This window comes from Phodopus roborovskii, unplaced genomic scaffold (assembly GCF_943737965.1).
Source record: "Phodopus roborovskii unplaced genomic scaffold, PHOROB, whole genome shotgun sequence".
NCBI lineage: Eukaryota > Metazoa > Chordata > Mammalia > Rodentia > Cricetidae > Phodopus > Phodopus roborovskii.
The window spans coordinates 3,539,565-3,553,331 of record NW_026125444.1 but is presented as its reverse complement, the minus strand read 5'-3'; the positions used below and the strand labels follow the sequence as shown (position 1 = coordinate 3,553,331).

Sequence of the window (13,767 nt, the reverse complement as noted above, 5' to 3'; positions counted from 1 at the left end):
AGTGACAAAAAATGATTTTTGATGTCTCTGGAACTGAGCTCATAAACAAATGCAACTTTTAACTTCAAGTGTTAAATCTGGAACATCCTAGCCAGAGTAGCATGGACGCTATCATATAAAAGGCCGTTGGAGGCAGGCTAGCATAGTTTACAAGCCATTGGACCTATTTATAGAGCTGACTTCTTTTGCAATGTCAACTGTAACCTTACACTTACTTTAAACCTCGGTATCTCAAATATCAGCCTTTACTTGTACAGCTTTCTCTTATTTTATATCAGAAAGTCCAATGGAGCCTGCTGAACTGCCTGGTCAGATTAGCAAAGATAATTTTTTAGAAGTTCCTAATCTGTCTGATTCTGTGTGTGAAGATGAGGAAGTTAAAGCGACCTTCAAGCCTGGCTTCTCCCCTCAGCCAAGCAGACGAGGGTCGGGATCTTCTGAAGACACATACCTGGACACCCCAGCTTCAGCATCCCGGAGGGTTTCCTTTGCAGACAGCCTTGGATTCAGTCTTGTGTCCGTTAAAGAATTTGATTGCTGGGAATTACCAAGTGTTTCAACTGATTTTGGCTTAAGCAGGGATATTTTCCACACAGAAGAATATGTTTTGTCTCCACTGTTTGATTTGCCCCCTTCAAAAGAAGAGCTTATGGAACATCTTCAAGTTCAGAAAGCAATGCTGGAGTCGACTGAATACCTCCCTGGGTCGACAAGTGTGAAGGGCATTATTCGAGTTCTGAACCTTTCTTTTGAGAAGTTAGTATATGTGCGCATGTCCTTGGATGACTGGCAGACACATTATGACATTTTAGCAGAATATGTTCCTAACTCATGTGACGGTGAAACTGACCAGTTCTCTTTTAAGATTTCATTGGTCCCTCCTTATCAAAAAGATGGAAGTAAAGTTGAGTTTTGTATACGCTATGAAACTTCTGTTGGTACATTTTGGTCAAATAATAATGGCACCAATTATGTATTGGTTTGTCAAAAGAAAAAGAAAGAGCCAGAGTCTGTGAAACCATTGGAAGAAACTCCTAATAGACAAATAAAAGGCTGCTTAAAGGTAAAATCAAGGTAAGGAAATGTTTTACATACACGAACATTTCTAAAATGTCATTATTTTGCATACTATGAGGAATAACAAACATAAAAATCTGTTGATTGCTTATTAAAAATGTTGTCAGGTATAGCAGGTCAATTCTCTTTAAATGATAGAACTATAGTAGTATAAATTAAGGAAAATGAGTATGTAATACAGTGTTAGTTGGTGTATATATTATTTGCTTGGTTTCAAATCTTTAATTATCGAGGCTTTGTTTATGAAATTATTTTATTTAGGGTATATTTATTTGATGATTTTTAAATGCTCACACTTTACTCTGAAACATACTTAATAGAAAGTTTATTTCAGTATATACCCAGTGCTCAGAAAATGTATACGTTTTCCCTCCAAAGCTGCAATGGTGATTTAGATGACTGAGTGAGTTATATAAAGATGTTTGGAGTAAGGTATACTAGGTTAAATCATAAGAGAAATTAATCCAATAATGAACTATCAAAAAGATAATTGTAATGATATATAAATTGCATGTAACATTTTACAATTATAGCAAGTGTAACATTGTGGAACACAAATTAGTGTAATTTAGTAAAAGTAAGTGGAGCAGAATAAAAAAAAAAATGACCCAAATAGAAATAAGGAAATCCAGATCTACAGATTAGAGTTTGGGGTTATGACCCCTCATTAGTAACCCTGCCTGTCTGTTGATGTGGAAAGGCAGAAGTAGCCTTCAGCTCACTCTGTAGTACTGAGCTGGCTAATTTCCATGACACTAGGTTAACAGATAAAACATTCAAGAGCATGCAGACTGCTTTCTGCTCCTCACTGAATCCCAAAGCAAAAACCCCCATTGCCCTTGTAGCAACAGGCAAATGTTTGATTATTTTCAGAGTGATTCATCCTAACTATCCCCAAACAAATAATTCAGTAACTTCACTAGAAATAATTTAAAGAAGAGGGAATTGTGTAAAGGATGTGAAGAGGGAATTGTGTAAAGAATGAAAACACTCAGAAACCAAGTACTAAACTTTTAAAAAGTTACTGTGAGAAAATACTAACAAGTTTGTGTTTTAAATGTGTTTAAAGCATTAAGTAGTTATACTGAAATTTGTTGGTCTAAGGGATTAGTGAATTAAAGCTAACCTAAGTTAAAGCAACTGAAGTGTATGAGTTTTAATTTTATGTTCAAGTCACTTGAAAGAAGCTTACTCTACTATGTGAGCTATGCTGACTTTCTCACTCCAAATGAAAGTTTCTTAGGTTTTAGTTTATAATAAAAGAGACAGTATAATCATAACTTCTATATATGCTAAATCAAAAATTTACGTGTTTGAAATAATACGCAATAACATCATCTGCACACAAAAATAATTCAATGAATTCAAAGCAACATTTAAACAAAAATGTATCTTTTTAATTATTGAATACATTTGAAACATGAAGCCAGTCTCTTGTGATGCATGTTAGAGCAACAGAATTTAAGAAACGAAAAAAAAAAAAAAAGGCCAAAGAAGCAGTATATAACTCCCATGGTTTATCTGTGAGTTAAAAATGAAGCTTCACAATGTCAAGCATATGTTCTACACTGAGTTCAGATGGACTTCATGTGATAGACCATATTTCACTTGGTACCCAAAGTAAACAATGGGCACCTGATAGGCCTAGGTCCAATCATGCACTCTAGCCACATTTTCATGGATACATATACTCACATACACCTTTGTATTTGAAACAGTAATGATCAATTCATAGCAGACACCGCTCAGCTTTCAATATTGCTTTGGAGAAAAAAATAACTGAGAAAAACTAAACCACAAAATGGTCTGAAGGCCTGTAAAGTTTCCTAATGAGTTATGAAAATGGAAAAACCTCTTTTCTTCAAAACCACAAATACATTTTCTGTACTTCTATAACTTAAAAATGGCCAACATAATTCAAACCACATTCTGAAGAGAGCATTTTCTGCTGGAGGAGGCTTTCTGTGCTGAGTTTCAGTCCAACATGAATTTTTACATCTGATTTATATACCACTCAAGATGGAGTGTATAAAGGAAATCCTGACAGATCCTCAGAACAGCATGTGCCATAATAGAATATTTATACAGCTTTTCCATGATATAATTTATATGCAATGGGCTTTCAAATATTCCTAGAACTTGCACAAGAGAGCATTATCAAATTTCTAAATGAATAGTGCAGTTGAATTTAATTGGGAAGAATTTGGTTAGGAAAAGAAGAGGGCTACACCATTAGTATTATTTAAAATGCACCCATGGTTAAAATAAACTTGTACTCATTTTATGAAAAAAATTATGGTTCCAAAATACCTGTCTTACACCCAAAATGGTTGTAAGATCTGAAAGGTCTTTTACAAAGAATTTTATGCTTCTTATGCTGTTGGATTTGTAGAACATTTCTCTTATGAGATTAAAAACTGAATAGAAACATACACGAGCTTTTGTTTCTTACATAAAGAAGAGTGTGCCAAATAACTCAGAGTAAAAATGAAAATTAGGCTCTCCTAGGGCATGGAGTAACAACTAGTTTCAATTTTTCTTAATACCAAAGTTAATTCGCTATCTTTGTCCCAGAATTGTATTTTTTGAAAGTGTCAATAATCCCTTCTAATAAATATAGAACTGCTGGCACACATTCAGTGAGGAAGGATTTCTGTTATGCCAATCATACACACATGACTGATTCTTTCTTTGTGGAAAGTTTTTTCGGTTTGGATGTTGTAAATGTCTTCTCTGGTATGGGTCATCTATGTTCATTTGAGGCTTATTGCTCTATATCATTTGAAATATGAAAATAAATGTTGAACGCATACATGTTAAGCAACCAAAGCTCTCAGAATTGTCACCATCATCAGCAACAAGTCTTCATCTGACATCTAAATTTCTGGACCTCCTCGACTTGCATTGTTTGTCCTGACATCAAAGATTTCCTTGTCCAGTTTCCCAAAGAATTCACTGACTGTCCATTTGTGACTAGTGTGTCAGCACTTACGTTACTAAGCAACAGTAACAAACCGATAAGTGAGGCATTGGGCTTATGAAGATATGGAGAAACTCTGAGAGAAAACAGCTCACAGGGCAGAGAGGAGTGTGGGAGAGAAAAAACAGCAAAGCCAATTTCATATGCTCTGGCAATGTAATGGAAGCCACAGATAAACAAATAAATATTTGTGACTTGGGCATTTTAGACTTCAAGGTTAGAAGCATGGCCTTCCTGGTGCCTTGTTTCTCTCCCACACACCTGTCTAATGTGTGTTCTCCATTATACACAAGATGACTTCACCTGGCTTTTTATTTTATTAAGTGAAATCAATTCATTATTCTAGCTAAAGAAACAGTATGCATAGGTGTGGAATGGTATTTACGACTTGGCCAGGTGAATGCAAATAAAAGCCCCAAGTGGCCTTAATGCCAAGAAATGAATGATTAGTCTTCACTTTTCTTCATGCTTGAGAAATAGAACTGGGCACATGGAGGAAAAGGAAAGAGAAATTTTTTTATAAAGTGTGGCTTTAAAAATACAGAACATTTGTCTTTCAGAACAATAAAATTGCGAGAATGAGGCCAAGAAAAGCACTAGAAAATAGGCATGAGCTAAAGCTATGGTATATGTTCCAGTCACAGCCATTGGACTGTGAGACTTCCTTAATTTACACATCCCGAATAGTCTGCAATACTGGAAATAGTCCAAAGCAGTGTAAATAGCTCCATGAGGCCTCTGGGACCTAATGTGTTCCATACCTAGCTCATTTTGAATACACACTAATTGTGGAAGCTGATCCTGTTTAAGGGGAGGGACCTCTGGCAAGGCCACATGGAAACATAAAACACAGCTGCACAGGCCCCTCAAGAGGGTGCAGAGAGCTGCCAGCTGCTTGACAGTGAGAGGCCAACCTGTTGACTGTCCTTGGAGACCCACCAAAGCTCCATGGCTTCCTGGTGTTGTAGAAGTCTGCACCTTTATAAGTCTAGACTATTAGATGAGTGTGATTTTTTTTTTCTGCAAAAAGAAGTGAGAAGGGCGTTGTCCTGAAGTTGTATTTAACCTGTGTTGAAGCCACATCTCAAGTACCTGTTCTGAGCATCTATCTTCTTTACTGAAGGCCATCTACCACCTGTGTGTTTAGAGAGAACAGCAAAATTATGAACTACATATACTACTATTTCCCAACATATGGTGTTATACCGTGAAGTAATTTTTCACTTTCTTTTCGATCTATTCCTATACTTTACCCCAAACACCAATAAGGTTAATTTATGCAGAGTGACTTTAGAGCAAACTTCAGGTGAGTTTGACAGTCCTGCCGGACTTAAAAAGACATGCTGCACTTTGACACCTTACTGTAGTGGTCTTGTCTGATATGCACACATACACAAGCCTATCTTCTCCCTCTCTTAAGAACAGAAGTTTTTCATAAGTGTTGTCTTATACTCACCAAGATCAGTTACACAGAGATCTTTTAGTTTGAATGAGATAATGCAAATGGAGTACTTTAGAGCTCAGAGTGCTGTTGGGTGCAAGGCAGATTTGCATGGATAATTGTGGCAAGGGTTTTGTGTAGAGCATTCCTGTGTACTTGGCTTCTCAAACCAGTAAATAGAAAGCAACATCTGGCTTCCTCTCTGATTAGTTGCCATTTAAACTCAGTAAACTGCATCTTGCCTACATTTTATTAAGATATAAAAGGGGCTAGTCCCTACTCCAAATCACTTGACAGATCTTGTTGATCCCTCCTGGATCACCCTCCCTGTAGATTGGGAGGAGGATGGGATGGGAGGGTGATTGGGGGGGGGGCATGTGAAGGAGGAAGGGAGGGAGAAAGAATAAATGAATAAATAAAATAAAAAAGAATGATTAAAAAATGGGATTATAATACTATTTTTTCAGAGCTGCAATAAGAAGCATATTAAATCACATACAATTCACCAAACCAAGTTGCTGACATTTGGAGATTTTCCAAAATGTAATCTCAGTGGCACTGGTGATAAATTACACAGTTTACCATCTTGAATGTGGCCTAGCTCTGTGTCTAAGGTTAATGGCAAATTGCTTTCCCCTCATTATTATTCCTTTTGCCACCACCCAAGGCAAAATAAATAGTTTCTATATTAGTCACATTCAATAAGATCTTGACACTAACGAGGAAACTTCAAGATTGTGCTTCAGTGGAAGAAATGATTTTCAAATCTCATCAACTTGTAGGTTACTATATATATATATATAAATATCTATATAAATATAGTTAGTATATATCTATATATGATATGTAATTTTACATATATATATGTGTGTGTGTATATGTGTGTTACTTTCCACACACATGTTTGGTCACAATACACACACACAACACACATGTATATATGTATATGATGGAAATATTAACTCTTAGAAATTGAAGGTTATGTCATTTTTAAAATGATTTATAACAAAAAGATCCTCTTTGGATCAAACAACTCTACACAGACATCATCTTACTGTCTATTTGTGATTATTACTGTAGGATTATATTTGAAAATTATGTTATTTCTTTATTCAGAGAAAAAATATGCATCATTTATGTCACCTCTGTGTTTTAAGGAATAAAAATTTTCTCAGACACAGTTAAAATCTGTCCAGGCTCTCTTCTGATGCCTTAACTAACATGTTCCTGTTGTGATTTGTTTTGAAGGATTAATCATAACTTTTTGTGTTTAAGGACCAAATTGAAATTAAACTAATTATTTGTATTAATATTCTGTACTGTTCATTTACAAAGACAAAACGTCTAACAATGTTTGATATTCTTTCCTTTCATCATCCTCTGTATGTTCAGTGTTTGCTACAAGTGGTATTCAGACTGCAACTATACACACTATCCTAATACTCTAAAAAAAAAAAATTGTCCTGTGTTTGAGTGATGACCTTCAATCTTTTAGCAGCAATTAAGGTCAAAATTGTTTACATTCAAATTGATGTTTGTAAAATCTTGTTGAATAGTGAAAGACACAAACATCTGCTCACTATCTGACAGAACCAGAATACCAACACTACAGTGGAATTCTGACTTATTTCACATAATTCGGCCACCATGAATCCTAGTTACTAACTGTAGTTTTGCATAGGAATACCAAGTTTCCATTCTTAAAGACTTCAGTAAATGTCTTTGCCCAATTACAAACCACATAACATTGCTCAGGTAATGAAATGAAACTGAAAAAACACAATGCTGACATCTGCTTTTGGACATTAAGGTTTATAGTTTTACAAAGTATTGAAACAGCTTAAGTATTGGAAATAATCATATCCAGGCACAACAGAAAAAGTTCTACATCGTTTAACACAAGAGTGTAATTACTCTGTTTAGTGTAAATAATATTACGGTCATCTTTTATAATAATAATATAACACAGAATTAAATGATTTTATACTTTTTCTCCACATGCCTTGTTTTGTCAGTACTGATTGCTCAAACAAAGGGTCTTGTTGCATTCTTGACTCATGCTCTACCACTAAGCAGCACATTTGGTTTATAGAACATGGTTCTGAATAATTTTCATTGAGTTAAATTGCAGGAGAATCCATCAAATCCCACCCTTCACTTTCAGACAGAGTATTTCTGAAAGATGCCAAGTGTCTATAGTTTTTTTTTTTTCTTAATTCATTTCTGGGAATACTTTGTTATTTAGCAATATGTTTGAAAGGAAGTTCAGTGATTGTAATATGTCTATCATAACAGTTCATTTTTAGTCATTCAGTTATTCTGGCTTTCAGTTGAATACTGGCATCTCTAAGATTAAATTTTAATTTTGGCAGACATGTTTTGTTTTATCATTGGTTGCTATTTTCCACATTTAGTGTCCTCAGTAATTTTAGATGTTTCCTTTGAGTTCTGAGATAATAAACATGTAAACTAGTTTACAGTGGCTTAATTCAGTGTCAACGAAGAATGAACCCATTAACCCATCAGCTGGACAAGGTGTGAATGGCATCACCGTTAAAAGGACCTGGTATTGACAAACCCAAAGATTTGGTAGCACTGAGTGGATCAGTGTCAGCTGGCTAAGGAGGCTTCCAAGTCCAGCAGTCCATCACTGAGTTATTAATGAATAGCACTGTTATGACATCATGTCCTCTGCAACTCAGGGAAGACTTCATCTTATAAAATTAAATTTTAAAAATATCTCAGGAGATCATTTAGTTTAGTTTTCAGTCTATACAAAACATGCTGTATTTGAATAATGTAAAACTTCTTAGAAAATAGGTAGTAATTTAGAATAATATATATGTTAATTTACAGATATCCAATTTTAAAATAAAATTTTCTTCAAGAATGTAATTATGCAAGTAAAACATTGAAGATTGTGATGACTAAATTTCCAAAGTTCTGTAGAGCAGATAAAATTTAAAGTGACTAAGTATATCCTTATGTGGGTAAGTTGATAATGTATCTTCAAGCAGAAATAGTTTGAATACATGTTGTAGATGTATTCCCAGAATAAAGGGAGTCAGTATTTATTGGGAAATAACCCAGAAATGACAAAGCAAGGTAGAGAATCACTAAAGTCTTTTGCACTTACCTACTGGATGCTACCATCTGCCTTCTGACCACAAGCCAAGAGTCCCAGCACTTTCTCCCAGCCCACACATAGCCTCCAAGGCCAGCCCTGAAGGGGCCAGTACCACAAAGACTATTGGCTGAAAGAATCCCCATAACATTTCCCCTTTCTGTCTAAATAAGCAGGTTCTAAACCTAATATAAAACTACATACAATAAGAACAAATATCAAGTATTTTCTAGGAGAAAGAAAAGGTTAAAAAAAAAAAAAAAAAAACAAAAAACAAGGATAAATTAGAGCTGCAACCAAAAAAACATCAGAAAACAAGAAACACACACTACATATCCAACCTTTAGGTGGTAGGCAAATAAAGGAGGTTATTCCAACAGCTGTCCTATCCTGAGGAGTCTAAATCTTGCAGATGAATGTCTTAGCTAAGATATGAGAGGATAGTATCTAAGACTATCTAATTTTTAACTTCTTTAATGATCTAATAACGAAAATAATATTACCTGAGTAAGCAGGAAGTTCAAACAGGAAACGTCCCAAATGTACAAATAATGACAGAAACAGTTGGCTGCCTGGACAGTCACCCAAGCTCTCAACTTTGGCTAAGGCCTAGAATATCTGACAAACCATCATCAGATGCAAGGAAATCTGAAAAACTGTACTACTCTGTCTTGGCAAGGTTCAGCAGTTTCTTTTTGCTTATATCCTGTTTGTCCAGTTAGGACAGAGTGCCCACTGTCAGAGGTGCTGCTAGGAGCAATTGTGTCTCATGTCAATGGGGTTCTAAATTATTAATACATTTAAATGCCATATCCTGTAAGTCTTTGAAGTATTTGAAGATCAAATATTTATGTTGAGTACATCCGTGAATATGTGGAGTACCTGACTAACATAGCTAGTGAGAAGCATGAGTGACTATAACCTGTAATTCTCAAAAACATATGTGGTTTACTGACTGAAGCTTCCCATATAACAATAACCATTAAGCAGATGTGCGGAATGAGGAGAATGATCTCAAAATTCGAACTACATACATGTATATGTAAATATATTGATCAGAGGTAGAATTCTATAGTGCAAAATGACAAAATATCCTTAATTTGGTATCAAGATTCAAAATATCTTAAGCATCTGTAGAAAAATACATACATACAATATAATAAAAATAATGTACACTGTGTACAAAACCATTGTAAACAGAAAGAACCTACACAATATGACAAATATAATTTCAAGTTAGTAACAATATACAAATTATCTACGACAAGAATACAAAATTAATTTTACATATATATCAATATACAAGAATCTATATCAATATAAGTTGTCTATAGTTTAATAGCTGCTAAAATAGTTTACAAATAGATATAATAATCTAGCTATATTCTATCCATTCCCCTTTATTCTTTTCCAAAATGATTCCTGAGTCTGAACTTCATATTTTACCCCCAACCCTATCCATCTTATAACCAACCCGAAAGAGGTAACAATTAACCACATCCTTGAGAAAAACCAAAAACCCATTCATCCCACCTATTGGGAAAGGGGACATCATTTTCTTAGAATTACTTACAACTCTCTTGGGGGTTATGTTTGCTTTATGGGATCCTGTAAAAGAAACTAAGACAATGAATAAATCTCAAGGGGACCAACTGTAACATTTGTAGTCTGTCTCTGAGATTATCATACCTGAGGTTCTGTGACATACGTTTTGTTAGTATCTTATTAACTTTCAACAAACAAATGTAAAGACCCTGCTAAGAAAAATATGGAGTTAGATGGAGTTGGCTTTTCCTAAGGATTAGTGGCTGTTCAACCAACATGGCATACTAAAGTACATTTTTCTCTGACACAATATACTATCTGAAGAAGTTAAGATTTTGTAATTATCATCAAAATTATGCCAACATGATTAAAAAGGCTATTTTGTGCTCTTTGTATCTATTCTCAATTCCTGTAGAACTCCTTGATTACTCCTGGTCATTTTGAACAAATTTATTTCATTAGTCTAACTTTGTGCATGAAGATATGTTACATTTATAAGAACTTGATAGAGACAAAAGCCATGTAGTCTTATTCTCATTAATAAAATATATTCAATGGACTTCAGTTTATAATTACTCTTGCTACATTGGTAGATTAGCCTGTTTTTCCTCAATTTATAAATTTCTATTTACATAAATTTAGGGACTGTGTATTTTATCTCCTTTGTATCATCCATATATTGTAGTAAACAGATCCAGCTTCATTTTGCATTGGAAAAAATTTCACTCAGGGAACATACAAGATGAGAAGTGGAGTTTGTATCTAAGGTTTGTATTTTTTCAGAATGCCATCATAGACTATAGAAATCATTCATAAAGTATTCATGAAGTCCTTCTTTTACCCATAACTACTATCTTCAAATATGTTTCTGTCTTCAAATATGTTTGTTAGAGGATATTATCTGAATGCAATAGTATTTGGTATTGATATGTCATATGCCACATGGAATGAAACCTATCCAGTGAAATTCACAGGCAGATATAGAAATACACATCGGAGAAATAGGATGGAGGGACTTTTATAGAAAGTAGAGACCATTTGTGCTTTTTTATTATTTTACTTAATAACCTGTTTTTTTTCATTTAATTTACATACCAGCTTCAGTTTCCTATCTTGCTCTCCTCTGAGCCACCACCCCCCCCCCCAGCTCAGCACTTCCCATTTACTATCCTTTCCTTCCATTTCTCATCTGTCTCCATTCAGAAAACATCAGGCCTCCCATGGGCTTGAACAAAGCATGGCATATCAAGTTGAGGCAGGAAAAGTTCTTCCCCTTTTGTCAAGGGGCAGGGCAAGTGGAGGTTGTCAGGAGGGACTGGGAGGAGAGGTTGGAAAGCCGTGGTCTGGATGTAGAATAAATAAGTATAAAAAGAGGAAGAATTACACACCTGTATCTCAGTGAATTTATATTTTGTTTTTGTGTTTTTATACAGTGAGGAAACAATACTGATTTATAAGTATATAATTGTAGAAGACAGCCATCAGTATTTGTTGAAAACTACTACTTATTATAAAATAGGCCATGTTTGTAAGGATTTGAATCTGGCCAGCAAAATATTTTTTACTTGTTGTACTCAGTGGCAAACTGCCAAACAATTACTGTAAATGCAAGCTCCATAAAGCATATTGCCAAGGACTCTAGTAGCCTTGATCTCATAAAAGAAACAATTAGAGGTGACAGGACTAGAGATGAGGTGACAGTTGTTTAAAAAGGCGGAACATGCAGTATAATGGCTTGAATGCAAGTTCATGTATAATGCTGATAGTTTAATTTGTAGGTATTTATTCACATTTAAGGGAATATTTCACGTAAAATATGGGTAACGACATTTTCTCTGGTCTTTAACCAATATCCCAAACTTCTCAATTTTCAAGTTATTATAGAAGCTTTCCTATCAATTCCATTGATTCATCAAAAAATGCTTAGATTAATTGTGTGTGTGTGTGTGTGTTTAATTCAACAATCATTCAAGAATTTCATAGCAAAAAAAAAAAAAAAGAAGAAGAAGAAGAAGAAGAAGAAAGAAGAAAGAAAAAGTAAATTTGTACACTTCATTAGCCAGCCAGAACATTCAAAAGTAAAGACATTATCACTGTCAAAACTGAAAAATATTCTCTGTTATTAGCCCAGGTTAGTTCATTCTATAGTTTTCCTTGTCATATCCTTGACCTCTCTGGCTTCTACAATTATTTTTCTCTCTGTTCAGGAGGATTCCTTTAGCTCTGCCTAATATTTGCCTGTGGGTCTGTATCATTTTCTACACCAGTTGATGGACGAAGCCTCTCGGATGACCACTGGGCTAGGTACCAAACTATGAATATACCAGAATATTGTTAGGCATTATTACAATGACATTTTTTTTTCCAGTCGTTTGGTTTTATCTTAGATATCTGAGGCACCCTGCCTCTGGATTTTTGGCTCTCTAGGCAGTGTCAGGGGTGGGTTCACTCTCGTGGCATGGATCTCAGGCTGTACCAGTCATCAGTTGACCATTCCCACAATCTCTGTGCCTCCCTTACCTCAGCACATCCTATAGACAGGGCAGACTATAGGTAGAAGGTTATATGGCTGGGTTGATGTCCCAGTCCCTCCACTGGAAGTCTTCCCTGGGCACAGGACATGACCAATGTAGCCTATTTAGGCTATGAAGCCCCTCTTGCTAGGAGTCTCATTTGGGGTCATACTTGTAGATTTCTGGGAGTTTTCCTCTTACAAGTTTTCCACAAGACCCTGAGATGCCTCCCCCTTCCAATAGTCTCTTTCAGTACTCCATCCAGGCCCTCACCTGATCCCTTTCATTCCCATCAAGATCCACTCTGCTCAACCCATGAAATCTCTTGTTTTCCCTTCCCAGGGAGATATGAATACCCACCCCCCCCCCCTTGAGCCCAAATTGTTACCTAGCCTCTCTGGGTCTGTGATTCTTACGACAAATTAAAATTAATGTTTTATAAATTCACTAGTAGCAGAGATATAGCAACAATTCAAATCAACACTAATGTATCATGGTTTAATAAGGGTCAGGATAAACAGATAGGCCGAATAGATGTTTATTAAGGGAGAAGTAACTTACAGCCTAGACAGTTGAACACCAGCAGGTTCCACCGGATGCTCTCCTCTCCTGCTCTCCTCTCCCTGTTCAGTCAGCAAGAGAGAGCTCCCAGGTTCCTCCTCAGACCTAGTTCCCCAGGTCACTTCCACCCCAGTCTCCACCTCCAATGGGTGTGGTCAGTGCCACAAATGGGGACAAAGTGACTGTCTTGCTACACTAATGCACTTGGTTATGTTTAGCCCTGTTCTACATACCCACCCCTATAAAAAGACCTCAGTAACAAGAGATTTTGGCTGTACTAATGTAATTTCATCCTAATCTCACCTTCGTACAATAAAAGCTAATACAGGGTAGTGCTAACCAATGCTTCCCAAACCTTACTGCACTAAAAGAATATTAAGGCATCCATGCTTAGGTTCTGCTACGAAGACTTCTCATTTTGTTGGTTTGGGACAAGTTCTATGTACAAGGAAATTTTTAAAGCTTTCCACGTGATTCTGATACATGCAAGGTTGAACAGAGTGTAAACAAAGGGTAGAAATGCTAT

General features: G+C 35.6%; 1 protein-coding gene across 2 annotated transcripts in view; it reads left to right on the top strand.

Annotated features, from left to right (window-relative positions):
• Positions 1 to 219: 219 nt before the first annotated feature.
• Positions 220 to 13,767, top strand: part of Ppp1r3a (protein phosphatase 1 regulatory subunit 3A) — a 38,134-nt gene continuing 24,586 nt past the window's right edge. The window contains exon 1 of one of the 2 annotated variants that reach the window (XM_051175701.1): positions 220 to 1,074. In XM_051175701.1, coding sequence (XP_051031658.1) covers positions 287 to 1,074 — 788 coding nt within the window. In that variant the 5' untranslated portion in view covers positions 220 to 286. The remainder of the gene's footprint in view (positions 1,075 to 13,767) is intronic. The other variant, XM_051175699.1, reaches the window with a different exon arrangement.